The 23194-nt window shown below is 43.3% G+C and overlaps 1 protein-coding gene across 12 annotated transcripts in view; it reads right to left on the bottom strand.

The window, feature by feature from the left end:
* Window positions 1-469: 469 nt before the first annotated feature.
* Window positions 470-23194, bottom strand: part of LOC129708952 (zona pellucida sperm-binding protein 3 receptor-like) — a 40193-nt gene continuing 17468 nt past the window's right edge. For 6 of the 12 annotated variants that reach the window (XM_055655032.1, XM_055655041.1, XM_055655033.1 and 3 more), the window contains 6 exons: window positions 18091-18164; window positions 16400-16471; window positions 13839-13879; window positions 8729-8816; window positions 5296-5428; window positions 470-1250 (listed from right to left, as the gene is read on the bottom strand). In XM_055655032.1, the coding sequence (XP_055511007.1) occupies window positions 1247-1250; window positions 5296-5428; window positions 8729-8816; window positions 13839-13879; window positions 16400-16471; window positions 18091-18164 (412 nt within the window). In that variant the 3' untranslated portion in view covers window positions 470-1246. Of the gene's footprint in view, window positions 1251-5295; window positions 5429-5857; window positions 5929-8728; window positions 8817-13838; window positions 13880-16399; window positions 16472-18090; window positions 18165-23194 lie in introns of all 12 variants that reach the window. The other 6 variants (XM_055655036.1, XM_055655037.1, XM_055655035.1 and 3 more) reach the window with 6 other exon arrangements.

Below are 23194 nucleotides of genomic sequence, written 5' to 3'. Positions count from 1 at the left end.
CTGCATGTCATTGTGGTATATATCATGTCTTGATTGGTGAATATGTTTAGTTTGTGGCTTTATTTGAAGCAGAAATAATATGTGAATGCTTAAGTGAGAGCCCTGCAAGGTGTATAATATTTTTGACACTGCCATAGACCTTTCTTACATGTGCTGTCACAACGCACTGTAGTATGTAAACAACCCTTCAGTAATTTTCCTTGCCATCTATTTCAGAATAATAGTGTTTTAAGCCAATAACTCGACACTAGCAGTGGCAATAAATAAATAAACAAATAAATAAATAAATAAATGAAGCACAGTTTTCCAGCCCCTTATCTCATTGGCCACGCTTAGCTGTCAATCTGGTGGACCATCTTCCTCTAGTCGTGGGGGTGGAGTATTGGGGGGGGGGGGGGGGCTCACAAGTGGAACATCTAAATACGGTCCTGTTTAACTGATTCAGGGTGCACAAGAGGACACATTTCTTTCATCACATTTACTGCCAGAAATATTTCAGATACAAAGGCAAGATATCTTAAATAAACAGAACATTTTCAGATTTTCAAAAACAACAAATTGACATCATATGTAGGTGGCAACGGAAGAGAGATACCAGGTCTGAACCCTGCACCAAAGGGTGAAGGAGCAACCTAATGTCAAGTGGCCTGACGTACTTGTCCATGCCCAAGTCACCTCTCACTGAGCCAACAGTAATCTGATTGTCCAACGGACCATCCTGATTAGCCCCAAGGTTCTCATTCCAGGGCAGGAGATGCAAGACCAGGCACTGACCCATCCCAATCGGAGCTTTCAAAGCAGTCTCACTTTAGGCTGGACACATCACGGCAAGATAATGGAACATAAACAAGTGAGTTGGTCCATTTTATGAAACCCATGAAGCCTCTGAGGACAACATATCCATTGGCAATTCAAAGAAAAATGAAACGGGTTCAATCTCCACCGGTTATGGAAGTTCCTGATCATAAACCTCATTGGAACTTCCTCCAGGGACAAAACTCTTCACCTGGAGCACAATCAACAACCTTCTCAACACAAGTTTAACCAAGTGCATTAAGAATAAAATACATTGAAATAAACACGTCTCCATCGGGCAGTAGGTGAACATATTAAGTGTCCAAAACTAAAACAACTCAAAATGTCAACTCAATGATCCATTCATAACCCACACATTCTTTGGTTAGTTTTTGTGGAGATGAGACGAGTTGAATTAGAATGTTGCCAGAAATTTGCAACGGTAGAATTTTCACCTGTGGGATAAAAAAAAAGAAAATTTGAGAAACTTTAATCTAAATCATCGATACGTGAATGTACCTAAAATGTCCAGACTAGAATAAAAATTGCACAAGAATGTCCAGTAAATGCTTGAAATATGGTAAATATCAAATTTATTGTGTTGTTGGTTTTTAATTATAAATTAAAACAGCATCAGCAGTTACAAGCAAACACTGGGAATCTGAAATAGAAACCGATTCACCAGAATGTTATAAATTGGAACTGCAGATGCTGGTTTATACCAAAGATAGACACAGAGTGCTGGAATAACTCAGCGGGTCAGGCAGCATCTATGGAGAACATAGATAGGGGACATTTCACAGAGTGCCCCACTAGTCACTGCCTGCCATTCTGAAAGGGGCCCATTAATCCGTACTCTTTGTTTCCTGTCTGCCAACCATTTTTCTATCCATGTCAGCACTCTATCCCCAATACCATGTTCCCACTAATCTCCTATGTGGGACCTTATCAAATGCTTTCTGAAAGTCCAGGTACACTACATCCATCCACTGGCTCTCCCTTGTACATTTTCCTAGTTACTTATGATAAGGAAATGATGTTTAGTGCAAGGTAAAGCCAGTCAAGTCCAATCAAAGATAGTCTGAGGGTCCCCGATGAGGTAGATAGTTGTAATGAATTCATGCACTTTCGTGTATATGTTAATGAGTTGGTGTTGTATATAAGCAGGGAATGTTGGGTAATAAATCTCTCTCTCATGATCCAGGCAACCTGCGTGTAAGTTGTTATTCATTCTCCGTCCGGAATATAACAAAATTGGCGACGAGGATGGGATAGAGTTTGTGAACTCATCCTTTAAATACAGTGCAGGACTGTTGTGCAACATGCAGTATTGTTTAACATTTTAAACAGTAAATACGGAGCTGTGTCGCAGTTGTTTGTGAGCTGGACACGATTGGCCGCAGATCCTTCTATGCAGGGTATTGTAGTTTAAAACAGCAGCTGGACAAATCATCAAGAGTTTGTCAAAGTATCTGTATGTTGTGCCTTCGTGGCAAGATGTCGTCCTTGGGATTGTATAACATTTTAGACTGAGTTTTTTTATGTACAGTTAAGTTTTAGGTGAATTATTACACCAGAACAGACAGGAAATAGGGGATTTGGAAACAACTTAAAAAAAAAAAAAAGAGAACTACACGATGGCATCGTCCACAGGCTACATGGGAAACCTTGCCACTTTTGACAAGAGTAGAGAGCCGTTCAGCTCCTATGTAGAGAGCAAACATGTTTTTCATGGTAAACAACAGAATGGAGATTAGTGGTGAAGGAGAGATAGTGACTGAAATATCTAAGGCCGTTTGCGAACACACAAAAGCGATTCTGCTCATGGAGATCGGTCCTGAAGTGTACGGCACACTCGTGAATCTCCTTGCGCCCATAAAGGCAAAAGACATGCCATTCAATGGTATTATGAAGAAGTTGGAGGAGCACTTCAACCCAAAGCCTCTGGAAATTGCAGAAAGTTATAAATTCGGCACTAGAAACCAGAAGCAGAATCACACAGATCAATGAGCACATTGTTGCCTTGAAAAACTGAAGTTTGCACTGTAACTTTGGAATCTTTCTCGAACGCACACTACGTGATAGATTTGTTTGTGGTCTAGTGGATGAACAAATTCAGTCCAAACTCATGAACGCTCCAGATCTTACATTCGAGCAAGCATGCAAGATTCAGATTCAGATTCAGATTCAATTTTAATTGTCATTGTCAGTGTACAGTACAGAGACAACAAAATGCATTTAGCGAACACAAGGTTGCTACCACAATGGATGTTGGCATCAAAGAATGCTCGCGAGTTTCTCCCACAACGGACTGCAGTGACATTTACAGTCACAAGGCAGTCCCTATGGCCAAACCAAGAGGTGCAAAACCAAAACTAAAGTATGGCAGGGTGCCGAGTTCAGCCAGTTGTTATTTATTTATTTATTTGTTTGTTTTTTATTATAAATACATTTTTATTAGAGGCATCTGCATATCATAGTCCAAACCAATACAAACTTTATTTAATAGTTCCATATTAAATGTCCAGGATTCCAGGGACCCAGTTACCAAAGTAGCTGGGATCCTCCTTCATCCGTTACATATTAACATTGCCTAATTATTTATTTATATTTACAGTTAGGAAAAAATAAAGAAAGAAAGAAAATAAATTAGAAAAGTAGGATAAACTATTAATAATACAACTTAGGAGATAGGTCCGTCGGTCAGAGAACATAAATATTCATCTAGTCCTGGATTCAGGTTTCCGGTCAATCTACCCCTTCAAATAATCTATAAATGGAGACTATATTCTAGTAAATAATTCTGGTTTGTCAATTAAGACAAATCTAATTTTTTCCAAATCTAAGGTCTCCGACATCTCCATAATCCACATGTTGATTGTGGGGGTTGCTGGGTCTTTCCAAAATTTTAATATTTTATTAATGAAATTTTAACAAGGAAATTTCTTTGGTTTGTTGTAAGTTTTAGTTATTGTTCTGATACGCCCAATATTATTAATTTAGGATCGGGATCTAGTTGGGTATTAACAACTACAAAGATTATTTTAAAAATATCCATCCAGTAATTTTTAAGTTTTATACAATTTACAAAGGTATGGGTTAAATTAGCTGCCGAGTATTGACATTTATCACAGATAGGAGTGATATTAGGAAAAATTCTATTTCATTTTGTTTTAGAATAATGCAATCTATGTACATAGAAACGTAGAAACATAGAAAATAGGTGCAGGAGTAGGCCATTCGGCCCTTCGAGCCTGCACTGCCATTCAATATGGTCATGGCTGATCATCCAACTCAGTATCCCGTACCTGCCTTCTCTCCATACCCCCTGATCCCCTTAGCCACAAGGGACACATCTAACTCCCTCTTAAATATAGCCAATGAACTGGCCTCAACTACCTTCTGTGGCAGAGAATTCCAGAGATTCACCACTCTCTGTGTGAAAAATGCTTTTCTCAACTCGGTCCTAAAAGATTTCCCCTCTATCCTCAAACAGTGACCCACTTGTCCTGGACTTCCCCAACATCAGGAACAATCTTCCTGCATCTAGCCTGTCCAACCTCTTAAGAATTTTGTAAATTTCTATAAGATCCCCCCTCAATCTCCTAAATTCTAGCGAGTGCAAACCGAGCCTATCCAGTCTTTCTTCATATGAGAGTCCTGGCATCTCAGGAATCAATCTGGTGAACCTTCTCTGTGCTCCCTCTATGGCAAGAATGTCTTTCCTCAGATTTGGAGTACTTTAAATTGTATTAAAGAATGTCTGGCATTTAACGAACATTGATGTATATGTTGTAGGCTTTCGTCCCAAATAAACAATAGTGAGATGAGAGAAGTGCTGAGCATGGTATGGCTGAATGTTTTCTGATCCTGACAGGCATAGCAATCGCTCGCAATGTGAGTATTCAAAAGATGAAGACTGTGTTTGAAATGTAAGCGCAAGGCTTTGTCTCGAGAGGCTTCAGTGAGGCGGCTGAGAAGAGCAAAGATAAGATAAGGTGAGGTGTTTTTCAACTTTCCTCTTTAGCCTTACAGTGGTTAGGATGGCAGGATCAGGGACGATGTAAGCCAATTAACCTACAAACCCGCACGTATTTGAAATGAGGGAGGAAACCGGAGCACCCGGGGGAAACAACTATGCTCACAGGGAGAACATGCAAACTCCACACATATTACAGCCAATGTCAGGATCGAACCCGGTTCTTTGGCGACCCGTAACGTCACCTATCCATGTTCTCCACAGATGCTGCCTGACCAGCTGAGTTACTCCAGCACTCTGTGAAACGTCACCTATCCATGTTCTCCACAGATGCTGCCTGACCCGCTGAGTTACTCCAGCACTCTGTGAAACATCACCTATCCATGTTCTCCACAGATGCTGCCTGACCCACCGAGTTACTCCAGCACTCTGTGAAACGTCACCTATCCATGTTCTCCACAGATGCTGCCTGACCCGCTGAGTTACTCCAGCATGTTGTGTCATCATTTCTCAATGCTTACCTTTCATCATTGTAGGTTTTAACTTTGTGAAGATCATGTTGGGTGATCGGCGAGGACCTCCACTTGGCCTGGGTTGGGCTGAGGGATGATGTGAACTCTTTTACAGGGTTTACATTTCCTGGGCCGACACCACCTGGTTACAAATCATCAACAGCTCAGCGACTCATCAGTGAAAGTTGAAAAACATGACTTTGCCTGCCCCCAACATTGCCTGTCCCGCTGAGTTACTCCAGCCCTTGGCTTTCTGTTCAAGATTCCAGCACTCCCTTTTGCCTCTCGCTTTGTTCCACAATTGTCCATGTGGCCACTCCCCAGAGAAAGCCATAGTGTGGTTAACAACACACCAGTGAACTGATGCAACTTCAGGAGTTCCCACATCTCCTTACAACATCTGGGGAAGTATCTAAACAATGAGAAGACACAAGGAACTGCTGATGCTGGTTTACCAAAAAAAGACACAAAGTGCTGGAGTAACTCAGCGGGTCAGGCAGCATCTGTGAAGAACATGGATAGGTGACGTCTCGGGTCGGGACCCTTTTCCTATCCATGGTCGGGACCTTACCAATGTGAAGAAGTGTCCTGTCCCAAAACATCACCTATCCATGTTCTCCAGAGATGCTGTGAAGTTGTTTGCTGTGGGTTTAAAATGATATCAAGATTCAGATATCGGGGGTCGCAATGGTTAACATTTCAGAAACGACTGCAGGAAATCAAACAGCAAAACTTTCTTTTCTTGCAAAAAACTCAAAGAAAAGGTAACCCAACCACAGACATCATCGGAAATTAGGGACAATATTAGTTCTACAAAGGAGACATAATATGTTACCAGCAAACCCGGTGAAATTAGCGGCAGTTTGGAATTTAACTAAAAATGGCAGGAATTTGTGAATGGAGCATAAATACAGTGCGAGTGTGAATGTGTAAGGAATGTAGACGCAGACAACAAGAACTACTAAAAAATGAAAAGAGAAAAGTTAGTGAAGACAAATCTCGGTCCTTTACCGTCAGAAGTGAGATGATTTATAATGAGGAACCATGAAATAGCAGAAGAATTGAATAAATACTTTCGCTCGAAGATAGACACAAAATGCTGGAGTAACTCAGCGGGACAGTCAGCATCTCTGGAGAGATGGAATGGGTGAAGTCTGAAGAACGGTCTCGACCTGAAACGTCACCCATTCCTTCTCTCCAGAGATGCTGCCTGACCCGCTGACTTACTCCAGCCATCTGTGCCTATCTTTGGCTTAAACCAGCAGCTGCAGTTCCTCCCTAAATACATTTTGGATTTTTAAAATTCCCAGCGGGCGAGGGTACCAGGACTCTAACGGAACGAGATGAGAATTAGTGGAGAAATTAATAGACTGAAAGCCAATAAATCTACAGGGCCAAATGATCGTATTCCCAGAGTATGAAGAGAAAGAGCCACGGAAAGAGGGTGTGGGTTGGCTGATACAGTATGTACGTCAATGAGCATTCCTGCACACTGTAGGTGGTAAATGTAACATGACGATTTAAACAGAACAGAGAGACGAGTGGGAATAAATGTCTAATTAGCTCAACTTTGCAATCTATTATTACTGATATGATAAATTAGAAAACAGGGTTTGTGTACAAAATCATGAGAGGAATAGATCGGGTAGACACACAGAGTCTCTTGCCCAGAGTAGGGGAGTTGAGGACTAGAGGACATAGGTTTAAAGTGAGAGAGGGGAGGGGGAAAGATTTAATAGAAACTTGTGGGGTAACTTTTTCACACAAAGGGTGGTGGGTGTATGGAACGAGCTGCTAGAGGAGGTAGTTGAGGCCGGTACAATCACAATGTTTAAACAACATTTCGACAGGTACATGGATAGGACAGAGAGCTCTGAGCCAAACGCAGGTAGATGGGACTAGTGTAGATGGGGCATGTTGGCTGGTGTGGGCAAGTTGGGCGGAAGGGCCTGTTTCCATGCTGTATGACTCTATGACTGAAAGAGTCAACATTGATTTATGAAAGGGAAGGTAGAAAAAATTGCTGGAGAAACTCAGCGGGTGAGGCAGCATCTATGGAGCGAAGGAAATAGGCGACGTTTCAGATCAAAACCATTTTCCAGCATCTGCAGTTCCTTCTTACACTTTATGAAAGGGAAATTGTGTTGAACAAACCAGCTGGGGGATTTTTTTGGGCGAGGTCGGTGTTGTCACAGTTCGGATATGCAATGAGTCATTGAAAACTCAGTGGTCGGAACATGCATGTTTTGTCTGAGATAAGCCACCAAAAATAATTTATGTTGATGCAAGATGAGTCCGAGCAATGGTCTCCACCCAAAACGTCATCTATCTTGACCCACTATTATTGCAATTTGACACATTGATTATGTTGGTGGCGTTTCCGAGGTAAACCAGCATCAACAGTTCCATGGGTCTACAGAAATCCTTATCTTGTTATGTCAAGCATGCAGTGGCTGTTCCATTCTATCTGTTTCCCACCAACAATGTTATAAATACATCACCCCACCACGTTTTCGGTGACCTGACACGTCAGTCAATGATGCCGGCAGTCGCCGAAAAAATCGGCAAGTGGGATAGGCCCTTGAGTACTATTTGCCTTGTTAAATGGAATAATACTCAAAGGAAAGCAAAGGTGCAAAATGGCACAGGGGAAAGGGGAAGCAAAGAAGCAGGAAGATTGAATGAGACACAAGGAATTATAGAGTCTGGTGGACACAAAAATACACAAAGTGCTGAAGTAACTGCATGGAATCGGCAACATACCTGGAGAACATGGATACGTGATGTGATGGGAGCAGAATTAGGTCATACAGCCCATTTAATCGTGGCTGATCTATCTCTCCCTCCTAACCCCATTCTCCTGCCTTCTCCCTATAACCCCTGACACCTGTACTAATCAACAATCAACCTATCTCTGCCTTAAAAATGTTCATTAACTTGGCCTTCACAGCCTTCTGTAGCAAAGAATTCCAAAGATTCACCACCCTCTGACCAAAGAAATTCCTCCTCATCTCCTTCTTAAAGAAACCTCCTTTAATTTATGACCTCTGGTCCTAGACTCTCCCACTAATGGAAACATCCTCCCCACATCCACTCTATCCGGGCCATTCACTATTCGTTGTTTCAATAAGGTCCCCCCTCATCCATCTAAACTCCAGCGAGTACAGGCCCAGTGCCGTCAAACACTCATCATATGTTACTCCACTCATTCTTGGGATCTTTCTAGGAAACCTTCTCTGGACTCTCTCCAGAACCAGCACATCCTTCCTCAGATATAGTGCCCAAAACTGCTCACAATACTCCAAACGTGGCCTGTCCAGCGCTTTATAGAGCCTCAGCATTACATCCCTGTGTCAGGTTGAATCCCTTCTTCAGACTGGTCCGAACGGTTTTAATTGTTTCCAGAAGTTGCTAAGAGATTTATAACACAATAGCAGCTCACCGTTTCTTCTTAATATGTGACACTCCTGCAGTAAGAGCAATCCCAGTACAGAAAGATGTAATGCAAATGGCAACAATGCCAATCGTTCCTGAAAGAATACACATGATTACACAATGAGTGACTGGAACAAAACGATGTTATCTGGAGTAATAAGTGAATATATTTGTAATGATATCACTGAGCCGGTAATAATATTGATCTAAACTCTAGCTGCTGCTATCTTGAAACTGACATGTAAAATCAGTGAGACAGTGTGGAAACAGGCCCTTCGGCCCAACTTGCCCACACTGGCCAACATGTCCCAGCTCCACTAGTCCCACCTGCCTGCGCTTGGTCCATATCCCTACAAACCTGTCTGTTATATTTTCCGGATGGCAGAATGAATAACTTACACGCAGGTTGCCAGGATCATGAGAGAGAGCTTTATTACCCAACATTCCCTGCTTATATTGAACACCAACTCATTAACATACACATTTCATAAATACTGATTTAAACCGGTATTTATGAAATCTTACGTGATAAACATAATATATTTATTTTACATACCTACACATTTTCGTTTTACTTATACAGTGAGTTACTTAACTTAAAAACCTAATCTGACTACTGGTTTACGGATCCTGCCATTGTCTAACAGTAACAGGTGTAACAGGTTTAGGTGTTGACTCAACTGTTGGCTTGTTTGGCTCTGTTTTAGTACCCTGACTTTGACCAGAGGAATCTGTTTCTTTGTCTGTACTAACTGAACATTGTGTTTCAATCATAGTGGTCTCTTCCAACTCACTTTCAGATGAAAACTCAGGGATTAGGACTTCATGCTCAGTTTTTGGTTCATCTTTGGCTGGAATCATTTGATCAACATCTCCAACTTCAACTAAGTATCTTTTTGTTCCACGCATTTCCACCATTTTCCCAACATTGAGAGGACTGAGAACACAAACCTGCTCATCTGGCTTGAAGTACCGCTCCTTTTGGTGGGAGACAAAATGGCATTTTTGACTTAACTGTTTTTGCTCAACTCTCAAGGCCAATTTGGGTTATGTGGCAGAGAATTCCACAGATTCATCACTCTTTGTGTAAAAAATGATTTTCTCATCTCGGTCCTAAAAGGCTTCCCTCTTATCCTTAAACTGTGACCCTAGTTCTGGACTTCCCCAACATCGGGAATAATCTTCCTGCATCTAGCCTGTCCAACCCCTTAACAATTTTGTAAGTTTCTATAAGACCCCCCCTCAATCTTCTAAATCTCTTCATCAACAGTTCTGCAGGTGAGTAATCTGTTGTGTGTTGTGTGGTTCTGTACTTCAGCAAGAAACTAGCCAACCGATGTTTCATGCTGAGTTTTGAACTGCCCTGTTTCTTGAGAGCATCTTTGACAACTCTAACAGACCTTTCCGAGGCTGGATGGTATGGGGGAAGACGTGTGTGTTTACACCATTCCGCTGCATGAACTCTTTGAACCGTTCTGAACGAAACTGAGGCAGAAACAAGTTCTTCTGGTAAACCATGGCATGCAAAAATGGATCTCAACTTATCTATGGTACACTCAGTAGTAGTGCTTGACCCCATATGCTTAACCTCACTCCATTTGGAATGACTATCTACTAGCACCAGAAAATGATCATTACCCTTTTCACACCATAGGGCAGCTTTGTATATGAATACAAGCCGTTATGTGCATTGATAGTCAAGTACTGCTGACTTTCCTTGTCGACATTGAGTTTTGCGAAAGCGTGATACAAATCCAGTTTAGTGAAGACTCTTGCTCCGTACTAAGTTCTGCGTACAGGTCTTGTTCGTCATCAACGGCTTGGTTGACAGTTTTGTCGGCCTTGGGTGCGGCCACAATTGGCGCTGCCCAGTTACTCTGGTCTGTCTTCACGAGTACTGCATTCTGCTCTAACCTGTTGAGCTCTTCCTCCACTTGTTGCTTTAGTGCATATGGTACAGGTCTTGGTCGACAACACACAGGCCTCACATCTTGCTGAAGTTGAATGTGTGCAGAGTACCTGCTATTCCTGTGTAACTGTCAGCAAAAATGTTTGCATGTTTGCTTATGACGTTTTCAAGATGTGATTTGGACAAATCGACGCTGAAAATGTTCTTCCAGTCTAATTCTATTTTACTCAGCCAATCCTTTCCAAGGAGGGTTGGTTTATTCCTGTAGCTGGCCACTATGATGGGCAGTGTTACTGACTGACCATTATGCTGAACTTTACAGTTCATTTGTCCACATATCTCCAAAACTTCGCCCGAGTAGGTTCTCAGCTTGACCTTACTCTCAAACAATGGTATCTGTGGGAACTTTGTTTTGTACAGGTCTCTGCTCATGACCGAACAATCTGCTGCCGTGTCAATACACATATCGATTAACTGTTCATTAATCAATAGTTTAGTTTGAAACTCCTTGCTTGGCTGGTTGTAGGCTTATCGATGTTGGTTGCATAAATGGTGTACAACCCAAGTTCATTTCCATCTGTATTCACCTCAAGTTGTGAACTTCTCTCTGATGTTGTCACTGATGTTTCCTGCAGATTGTTGGTTTCCTGCTTTAAGCTTGGCCCGACATGCTGAGGCGATGTGGCCTTTCTCTGGCAGTTACAGCACTTGGCCATTTTGAACGGACAAAATTGGGATGAGTGATTACCATTGGAACGATAACAACTGGCTGAACTTGGCTCCCCACCATACTTCGGTTTTGGTTTAGCACCTCTTGGTTTGGCCATAGGTACTGCCTTGTGACTGTAAATGCCACTGCAGTCCGTGGTGGGCGGAACTTGCGAACATTCTTTGATGCCATCTCCATTGTGATCGCAATCTTGCATGCTTGCTCAAATGTGAGATCCGGAGTGTTCATGAGTTTGGACTGAATTTGTTCATCCACTAAACCACAAACCTGTAGTGTTGATTGTCTCGTGCTGCTTCTGGTTCCTCGTGCCAAATTTATAGCTTTCTGCAATTTCCAGACACTTTCGATTACATAGAAACATAAATAGGTGCAGGAAGAGGCCATTTGGCCCCTCGAGCCAGCACCGCCATTCATTGTGATCATGGCTGATCGTCCCCAATCAATAACCCGTGCCTGCCTTCTCCCCATATCCCTTGACTCCACTAGCCCCTAGAGCTCTATCTAACTCTCTCTTAAATCCATCCAGTGGCTTGGCCTCCACTGCCCTCTGTGGCAGGGAATTCCACAAATTCACAACGCTCTGTGTGAAAATGATTTATACCCAACATTCCCTGCTTATACACAACACCAACTCATTAACATATACATGAATATGTATGAACACATTACACCGTCCTATCCATGTACCTTTCTAACTGTTTCTTAAACGATGGGATAGTCCCAGCCTCAACTACCTCCTCTGGCAGCTCGTTCCATACACCTACCACCCTCTGTGTGAAAAGGTTACCCCTCAGATTCATATTAAATCTTTTCCCCTTCACCTTAAACCTATGTCCTCTGGTCCTCGATTCCCCTACTCTGGGCAAGAGACTCTGTACATCTACCCGATCTATTCCTCTCATGATTTTATACACAATGAAATTCACATAGACATAATGAAATTAAAAAATCAATGTGAACTGATGTATGTTACTGCATAGTAAGGTATTAAAACAGATATGCAGAGTAGTTATGAAAAGTTGTATCAGCAACAAGGTTGAAGCCATGGACTAACTGCCCCATTATTGACCGGGTTCCCTTTGGGGGGGGAGGCTGATGGGACAGAATATGTTGGCATTATCCAAGAATGTGGACAGACTGACTGGAGGAGGGACTGAACTGGGCTTTATATTGGGAAATGCACCTGGCCAGGTGACCATTGCAGGAAGGATGTGCAGACCAAGGCAGTGGATATTTTTAAGGCAGGGATAGGCAAATTCTTGATTAGAACGAGTGTCGAGGATTATGGGGAGAAGGCAGGAACATGGGCTTAGGAGGCAGAGATCAGACATGCTTGAATGGCGGAGTAGAATTGATGGGCCGAATGGCCTAATTTTACTCCTGCAACTTGTGAATGGAGCGAGAGGGAAGGCAAGTGTTAGGTATGTTACAAAACCTACCTGAATCGCCATTGGGAATCTGCCCACAGCCAGGTCCGCGATTTTGGCGCTGTTTGGAGGGGGGCGGGTTTAAAACGCGATTTTTACTAGGCTGTACTAATCGCAGATGTTCAGCCTAGTAAATCATTAACAAAAAATCGCTGCAAGACCCGGTCGCAAAAGGTATTATTAGTTTTATAGGCCTCGATAATATAGTTATAATAGTTTAAAATTACTCTCTGATTCCGCAACATCTCGCAGCCCCAGGGTTTTATAAAGCAAACAATTAAAGGTATGTACCTTATTTTTACATTAAATGGGGCATGTATATAACCCTATATATCAAGTTATCTATAGCGAGTAGTTCATTTTGGGCTTTTTATATCCCGCAGTATTTTTCTCGGCATTTGAGGGCACTAATCCAGCGCGCTGTCAACATTCTAAACCAGCGCGTTCCACATGAACCCACTAGAAAGCCGATTTAAATGGGCATTTATTACAGCAATTGAACACTAAATTCCTTCCATTTGGCCTATAAATTAATGTAAATTAGATATAAAAATCATGTTATATTGTGAATTATTTGTGAATAATCTTTGGACACTTAGGCTATTTAAAAATGTTAATCTTTTCTTAAGAAATGGGCCTTTGATTATCCAAGATCACAGCTTTTTTGTAATGTCCATTGAAAATCAATATGGAACAAGATGCTAATTTCCGAGTATGAAAATGGCCATAACTTTTTTAATACTTGAGATATGAAAGTGAATTTGGTGTCAAATTAAACTTATTGTTATGCTTTATCTGATGGGATAAATTGCAGACTTGATTTTTAAAATCTCAAAATTTTGTAACATTGCTACAAGTGTTACTTGAAGTAGAGAAGTCAATATTCATACCGCTGGGTTGTAATATGCTTATGAAAATCTAGTGAGTGTATTTGTACAATTACCTGCATCATAACTCTCTTGCATTACATATAATCATACACACTTGCAAACGATGCAGCTATAAAATAAATGAAACAGTGCAATGTTTATAAATATAATGAAAAACTTGCATGCTCCAAGTGTGCCTCACCAAGGCCTTGCTTCCTATGTGCTGTAGGATTGAACGAAACAAAGATTGCATTGGCCGTATACAAGTTCTCAGCTGAACAATACAAGTAACGTTTAATTTATGGAAAGTCTTAGGTTGCTACTAAAATAGACCATTGTCAGACATAGTGAGGAAATATTAACGATGGAATTAAACTAATAACAGAAATGACCTCACTATTGCCCGTTAGTTACAGATTATTTTCTGGAAAAAAAACACAAAAGGATAAACAACCCAAGCGACTAATGAACAAAGCTGAAACGTCGAAGGTCACAACCTTTTCCCCGGGATGGAAAACCAAACACTGGAGGACACAGGTTCAACGTGACAGGCACAAAGTTTAAAGGAGATGTGCGGGGCAAGTGTTTCACACAGAATGTGGTGGGTGCCTGGAACGCGCTGCCAGGGGGAGGGGAGTGGTGGTGGAGGCAGATACGACAGCGGTGTTGAAGAGGCTTTAGGATAGGCGCATGGATATACAGGGAATGGAGGGATATGGATTGTGTGCAGATAAGAGTTGGTCTTGGCATCATGTCCAGCACGGACTTTGTGGGCCAATGGCCTGTTCTTGTTCCTGTGCTGTACTGATCTATATGACAAAACTGTTGCTCAGTTCTAAGATGTTTTGGGAGGAACCATAAATAATCGTCTAACTGGCAGAGTCCGTCTTGTCAATGAATAAAAGGTCAAAAAGAAATAAATCTGTGCGAGTAAACATGGAAAATAGTTGCAGGAGAAAGAGAGACAGGGTCAGGTGTGAAACCGAGATCCCCGCACCATTTCCTCACAATGTGTGTAACAGATAAAGTAAAATTAAACGTTAATACTGATATAATGAGGAATAAATCCGTCTCTTTCCCAGGAACATGATGTGCACTCAATTGAAAGGACGTCGATCATAATAAACAAGGAATGGGGAATTCCAGGCTGATTTTATAACTGGTCAACATGCGAGAGGTTTGGCAGGGACGTTTCAAGTCAGTGTTTACTGGCTCCGAAAGCTAAAGGCACATCCAACTATGGGCGGCACGGTGGTGCAGCGGTAGAGACGCTGTCTTTCAGCGCTTGCAGCGCCGGAGACCTGGGTTCGATCTGTACGGAGTTTGTACGTTCTCCCCGCGACTGCGTGGGATTTCTCTGAGATTTTCGGTTTCCTCCCACACTCCTGTTTCCGTTCTGTATCTCTAAACTTCTTTCTGTCTCGTAGCCCATTGCAAAGTTTACCATAGTTTTTCTGTTCATTCTGCAAAGGAAGATTCACTTCCCAGCTTTATGTTTATTTTAGTTTGAGTTTGTCGTAGAATACTGACATTTTCAACAGTTATCGGAAAAGACGCTGTTGCTAGGGAGGGTTCAGAGAAGATTTACGAGGATGTTGCCAGGACTTGAGGGCCTGAGGTACAGGGAGAGGTTGAGTAGGTGAGTCTCTAATCCTTGGAGCGCTGGAGGATGAGGGGAGATCTTATAGAGGTGTATAAAATCATGAGAGGAATAGATTCGGTAAATGCACAGAGTGATTTACCTGGAGTTGATAATCAGAAGACATGGGTTTAAGGTGAGAGTGGAAAAATTTAATAGGAACTTGAGGGGAACCTTTTTTACACAAAAGATGGTGGGTGTATGGAACGAGCTGCCAGAGGAGGTAGTTGAGGCAGGTGGTGTCGCAACGTTTAAGGAACAGTTAGACAGGTATATGGATAGGACAGGTTTAGGCGAATATGGATCAAAAGCAGGCAGGTGGGACTAGTGTAGATGGGACATGTTGGTCGGTGTGGGAAAATTGGGCCAAAGGGCCTGTTTCCATGCTGTAACACTCTATGAGGAATAAAGAAGTATTGCTCAAGAGAGAAACGACATTGTGAACAGGTGAATCGGACAAATCTCGCCTTGCTGACCATCAAGAGATTTCTGCCGTTATCATTAAAATCAGCTGGGCTGAACTGTGAGAAAGTGAGATGACAGAACTTGTGCGAACAGGGGATCGATGGTCAGTGTGGACTCGGTGGGGCCGAAGGGCCTGTGTCCATGCTGTACCTCTAAACCCAACTAAACTAACAGTTTCAATCACATTTTTACAAATCTATTTTCACTGATCATAAATGTGAACTAAGCTTAGTGGTAAGGGCCTGTCCCACGAGCATGCGACCCGCATGCGGCAAGCGCGTCCAAACCAGAAGTGGAGGCCGCGTGTAGGTAGAGTGAGGGACGTGAAGTTCGAGCGAAGTCCGCGGGAAGTTCGCGCATGTACTGTGTCGATACGCTGCACACGCCCGTCGAGGCGGCTGCGGGCCGGCAGGCCGTTGCCGTGCGGAATTTTTGAACGGTCAGTTTTTCGGAGCCCCGCGCGGTGTCGGACCAGCTCCGCACAACTCCATACGGCGCCGGCGATCGAAGTGGGACCGGCCCCGCGAGGCCGTACAGCTCAAGCGACCACGTTAGGTAGCGCTTGCCGCATGGAATCGCATGCTCGTGGGACAGGCCCTTAACTTTATCAATAGGAAGGAGGTAGCTGTTGTACAGTACCGTTAGACTGGAGAGATCCCTTGATAGACTCTCCAGAGTCAGGCTTCCTCTCTGGCAACGATGACTTTATTTCTAGATACAGAGATGCAATGACAAGTGTGACTAGTAGACACAATGCTAATACTCAGATCCCCACATCTTATATTCACATGCCATGCAGAGTAAAATGCACAGTAACGTATAGTAATGCAGACTAATGCAGAGTGACATTTTTGGTTGTAATTTAGAAACTTAGAGAATCTTCGTCAAGTGTTTAAGAACCCTCTCCACCATCAGGAATGTTTAATTTTAAATCACATTTATTCTCTGGCAGCAGCTGTTCCTCCCTCAAATTTGGTTTGAGTCAATCTTCAAATGTATATGTTGAACAAAAATGCTAAGCAACTAAATATCTTTAGTTTCAGTGGCGCAGCGGGTTGAGCTGCTGCCTCACAGCGCCACAGAGCCGACTTCCATCCTGACTACGGGTGCTCTCTGTACGGAGTTTGCACGTTCTCCCCGTGACCTACGTGGGTTTTCTCCGGGTGCTCCAGTTTCCTCCCACACTCCAAAGACATACAGGTTTGTAGGTTAATTGGCTCGGTGTGTGTGTAAATTGTCCATAGTGTGTGTGGATAGTACTGGTGTATGGGTGATCACCTGATCGGTGTGGACTCAGTGGGCCGAAGGGCCTGTTTCCCTAATGTATCTCTAAACTAAAATCTTGGTGTAAGAGTTTTAGTTCTGTTAAATAAAATTAAAGAAGGATTATCAGAATATCTGGACGTTTTTGATCCTTGAGTTTGTTGCTTGTGTTGGGATATTTGTAGAAGACAAGAAGCTTACTTTTTTTTTCCAGACCAGAGAAATGGGATTTGGTGGCACAATTGAGACAATTCACATCAACTCCAAATTGAACCAGACTTTGCTGTCACTCAAAAAGTTCAGCCCTTCTAAAGCAATAAACATGATGTGGTCCACGATGCTGATACTGTGACTGAACATCCATGGCCTCCACCACGGATCATCGCAATGCAGCTGGTGTTACGGGGAGAAGGCAGGAGAATGGGGCTTAAGAGGGAGAGATAGATCAGCCATGATTGAATGGCAGACTTGGAAACATAGAAAATAGGTCATTCAGCCCTTCGAGCCAGCACCGCCATTCAATATGATCATGGCTGATTATCCAGAATCAGTACCCCGCTCCTGCTTTCTCCCCATAATCCCTTGATTCCGTTAACCCTAAGAGCTACATCTAACTCTCTCTTGAAAACATCCATTGAATTGGCCCACATTGCCTTCTGTGGAAGAGAATTCCACAGATTCACAACTCTCTGGCTGAAAACGTCTTTCCTAATCTCATTCCTAATGGCCGACCCCTTATTCTTAAACTGTGGCCCCTTGTTCTGGACTCCCCCCACACGTGGAACTGTTTTCATGCATCTAGCCTGTCCAATCCCTCAAAAATGTTACATGTCTCTATAAGATTCTCTCTCATCCTTCTAAGTTCCAGTTAATACAAGCCCAGTCGATCCATTCTTTCATCATGAAATCAATTTGATGGGCCGAATGGCCTACGTTTGCTCCTATCAGGTGAACATGAAGGAACATGGATTCCTAACCTGCCTTCATAGACCGGCCCAATCTCTGGCTGTAAATGCCTCAACTACAGGCCACTGCACAACATGCCAACAACACAGGGAATAACTCACCTTCACACACTGGGGGTTTACCATCCCAGCCTCCAGCTTTGCACAATCGGTAGTTCCTTCCCACCATCAGGAATCTAGATCAACGATAAACAAGATGTCAAGCAATATAATAACAAGGAACTGCAGGTGCTGGTTTATACCAGAGATACACACAAAGTGCAGGAGTAACTCAGCAGGTCAGGCAGCATCTGTTGTAGATTTGGGAGGAACAACAGCAGCAACAGATTAGCAAGAGATACGACTGATTGGCTCTAGCCCAAGTGGGAGGAGAGGGGTGGAAACAGTTGAAAAATGAGGAATTTGCTCTGTAAATTGGTATATCAGGCAATTTATCAGTCAATTTAAGCAGGACAGCTCTTTGCGAGCAGCAGTGAGTGAGCGGCCTAGTGAGCGAAGTGCCCTGTGAGAAAAGTGTGAGTCTTTGGCTCGAGAGTCTTAGGAGAGGGGACCACGCAATACGCTTGAGAGGTAGAGACCAAAGAAGGAGATGTCAGGCAAGCTGATTCAGTGCGATGCTTGCAGTATGTGGGAGGTCAAGGACACCGCTGGTGCCTCTGGCTGCTACAAATGTGAGAAGTGCATCCAGGTGGAGCTCCTGAAGGGCCGTGTTGGGGAACTGGAGAAGCAAGTGGACGACCTCCGGTTCGTACAAGAAACGGAGTCGTTCCTCGACAAGTCCTACAGTAAGATTGTTACACCTAAGGTACTGGAAGAGAGAAGGTGGGAGACAGTGAGAAAGGGAAGGGAAGCATGGAATGCCAACGTCCCCGGGTGATGTACCTCTTGTAAACAGGTTCATCCGCTTAGAAGCTGTTGGGACAGAAGACGTGAGCGGCGGACTGGCCTGCGATGCGAATAGGGCTGTTGAGCCAAAACCAAAAAGGCCTAAGGCAGGCAAGGCCATTGTAGTGGGAGACTCCATCGTGAGAGGTACGGACAGGGGTTTCTGCGGCAACAGACGGGATGCGAGGATGGTGTGCTGCCTTCCCGGTGCCAGGATCCAGGATGTCACGGACAGAGTACAGAAAATCCTCAAGGGCGAAGGTGAACATCCGGAAGTGGTAGTGCATGTTGGCACAAATGATGTCGGAAAGAAGGGGATGAATATTCTGCAGCGTGACTTTAGAGAGCTCGGAAAAATGTTGAAAAGCAGGACCTCCAGGGTTGTTATCTCCGGTTTGCTTCCAGTTCCCCGTGCTGGCGAGAGCAGGAACAGGGAGATATGGGACCTGAACGTGTGAATGAGGAACTGGTGCACGGGGCAGGGATTTAGATTCTTAGATCACTGGGATCTGTTTTGGGGTAAGGGGGAACTGTACAAAAGGGACGGATTGCATCTTAATAGGTGTGGGACCAGCATTCTGGCAGGCAGGTTTGCCACTGCTACACGGGTGGCTTTAAACTGAATAAGGGGGGTGGGGTGTTGAATGGGACAGTGGAGGATGGAGTTAAAGGGAAAGGGTTTCTTAAATGTGTGAGCGTAGAGACCGAAGGGTGTAAAATGAGGGTAGAAGAAATAGGTAGCAAGGTGAAAAGTAAAAGTGGCAGGCAGACAAAACCAGGGCAAAAATCAAAAAGGGCCACTTTTCAACATAATTGTATAAGGGGTAAGAGTGTTGTAAAAACAAGCCTGAAGGCTTTGTGTCTCAATGCAAGGAGCATTCGTAATAAGGTGGATGAGTTGAAGGTGCAGATAGCTATTAATGACTATGATATAATTGGGATCACGGAGACATGGCTCCAGGGTGACCAAGGCTGGGAGCTGAACATCCAGGGATATTCAATATTCAGGAGGGATAGACAGAAAGGAAAAGGAGGTGGGGTAGCGTTACTGATTAGAGAGGGGATTAATGCAATGGAAAGGAAGGACATTAGTTTGGAGGATGTGGAATCGGTATGGGTAGAGCTGCAAAACACTAAGGGGCAGAAAACGCTGGTGGGTGTTGTGTACAGGCCACCTAACAGTAGTAGTGAAGTTGGAGATGGTATCAAACAGGAAATTAGAAATGCGTGCGACAAAGGCAAAACAGTTATAATGGGTGACTTCAATCTACATATAGATTGGGTGAATCAAATTGGCAGGGGTGCTGAGGAAGAGGATTTCTTGGAATGTATGCGGGATAGTTATCTAAATCAACATGTAGAGGAACCAACGAGAGAGCAGGCTATTTTAGACTGGGTATTGAGTAATGAGGAAGGGTTAGTTAGCAATCTTGTTGTACGTGCCCCCTTGGGCAAGAGTGGCCATAATATGGTTGAGTTCTTCATTAGGATGGAGAGTGACATTGTTAATTCAGAAACAATGGTTCTGAACTTAAAGAAAGGTAACTTTGAGGGTATGAGACGTGAATTGGCCAAGATTGACTGGCAATTAATTCTAAAAGGGTTGACGGTGGATATGCAATGGAAGACATTTAAAGACTGCATGGATGAACTACAAAAATTGTTCATCCCAGTTTGGCAAAAGAATAAATCAGGGAAGGTAGTACATCCATGGATAACAAGGGAAATCAGGGATAGTATCAAAGCGAAGGATGATGCGTACAAATTAGCCAGAAAAAGCAGCATACCGGAGGACTGGGAGAAATTCAAAGACCAGCAGAGGAGGACAAAGGGCTTAATTAGGAAAGGAAAAATAGATTATGAAAGAAAACTGGCAGAGAACATAAAAACTGACTGCAAACGTTTTTATAGATATGTGAAAAGAAAGAGATTAGTTAAAACAAATGTAGGTCCCTTGCAGTCAGAAACAGGTGAGTTGATCATGGGGAACAAGGATATGGCGGACCAATTGAATAACTACTTTGGTTCCGTCTTCACTAAGGAAGACATAAATAATTTGCCGGAAATAGCAGGGGACCGCGGGTCAAAGGAGTTGGAGGAATTGAGTGAAATCCAGGTTAGCCGGGAAGTGGTGTTGGGTAAATTGAATGGATTAAAGGCCGATAAATCCCCAGGGCCAGATAGGCTGCATCCCAGAGTACTTAAGGAAGTAGCTCCAGAAATAGTGGATGCATTAGTAATAATCTTTCAAAACTCTTTAGATTCTGGAGTAGTTCCTGAAGATTGGCGGGTAGCAAACGTAACCCCACTTTTTAAGAAGGGAGGGAGAGAGAAAATGGGGAATTACAGACCAGTTAGTCTAACATCGGTAGTGGGGAAACTGCTAGAGTCAGTTATTAAAGATGGGATAGCAGCACATTTGGAAAGTGGTGAAATCATTGGACAAAGTCAGCATGGATTTACGAAAGGTAAATCATGTCTGACGAATCTTATAGAATTTTTCGAGGATGTAACTAGTAGCGTGGATAGGGGGGGGAGAACCAGTGGGTGTGGTGTATCTGGACTTCCAGAAGGCTTTCGACAAGGTCCCACATAAGAGATTAGTATACAAACTTAAAGCACAAGGCATTGGGGGTTCAGTATTGATGTGGATAGAGAACTGGCTGACAAACAGGAAGCAAAGAGTAGGAGTAAACGGGTCCTTTTCACAATGGCAGGCAGTGACTAGTGGGGTACCCCAAGGCTCAGTACTGGGACCCCAGCTATTTACAATATATATTAATGATCTGGATGAGGGAATTGAAGGCAATATCTCCAAGTTTGCGGATGACACTAAGCTGGGGGGCAGTGTTAGCTGTGAGGAGGAAGCTAGGAGACTGCAGGGTGACTTGGATAGGCTGGGTGAGTAGGCAAATGTTTGGCAGATGCAGTATAATGTGGATAAATGTGAGGTTATCCATTTTGGTGGCAAAAACCAGGAAAGCAGACTATTATCTAAATGGTGGCCGATTGGGAAAGGGGGAGATGCAGCGAGACCTGGGTGTCATGGTACACCAGTCATTGAAGGTAGGCATGCAGGTGCAGCAGGCAGTAAAGAAAGCGAATGGTATGTTAGCTTTCATTGCAAAAGGATTTGAGTATAGGAGCAGAGAGGTTCTACTGCAGTTGTACAGGGTCTTGGTGAGACCACACCTGGAGTATTGCGTACAGTTTTGGTCTCCAAATCTGAGGAAGGACATTATTGCCATAGAGGGAGTGCAGAGACGGTTCACCAGACTGATTCCTGGGATGTCAGGACTGTCTTATGAAGAACGACTGGATAGACTTGGTTTATACTCTCTAGAATTTAGAAGATTGAGAGGGGATCTTATAGAAACTTACAAAATTCTTAAGGGGTTGGACAGGCTAGATGCAGGAAGATTGTTCCCGATGTTAGGGAAGTCCAGGACAAGGGGTCACAGCTTAAGGATAAAGGGGAAATCCTTTAAAACCGAGATGAGAAGAACTTTTTTCACACAGAAAGTGGTGAATCTCTGGAACTCTCTGCCACAGAGGGTAGTTGAGGCCAGTTCATTGGCTATATTTAAGAGGGAGTTAGATGTGGCCCTTGTGGCTAAGGGGATCAGGGGGTATGGAGAGAAGGCAGGTACGGGATACTGAGTTGGATGATCAGCCATGATCTTATTGAATGGCGGTGCAGGCTCGAAGGCCGAATGGCCTACTCCTGCACCTAATTTCTATGTTTCTATGTTTCTATCTCTGGGGAACATGGATAGGTGACGTTTCAGGTCGTGACCCTTCTTCAGAATCAATGGTTTTGTATATACACTGGAGATGTATATATTATATTGATCCCCACCATCGAAGGGATCTATCGCAGTCGCTGCCTCAAAAAGGCTGCCAGCAACATCAAGGACCCACACCATTCTGGCCACACTCTCATCTCTCCGCTACCATCGGGAAGAAGGTACAGGAGCCTGAAATCTGGTACATCCAGGTTCAGGAACAGCTTCTGCCCCACAGCCATCTGGCTATTAAACACAACTTCAATCAAGCTCTGAACAATAACAGTCTATTATTATTATTACTATTGCACTTTATCTGTTTATTTATTGTGTATATATGGTCTATGGTCTATAGACACACTGAACTTTTATCTCCCGTTCTGTATTACATTTACATATCCTGTTGTGCTGCAGCAAGCAAGAATGTCATTGTCCTATCTGGGACACATGACAATAAAACTCTCTTGCCTCTTGATTAATCCTAAATGTATCGACACATAAACCAATACAATGGGCTAATAAAGGGATCACATGTT

The sequence above is a fragment of the Leucoraja erinacea genome, chromosome 24 (assembly GCF_028641065.1).
Source record: "Leucoraja erinacea ecotype New England chromosome 24, Leri_hhj_1, whole genome shotgun sequence".
Classification (NCBI taxonomy): domain Eukaryota; kingdom Metazoa; phylum Chordata; class Chondrichthyes; order Rajiformes; family Rajidae; genus Leucoraja; species Leucoraja erinaceus.
Note: the sequence above shows the minus strand (reverse complement) of the source record. Positions and strands in the feature narration are given on the sequence as shown.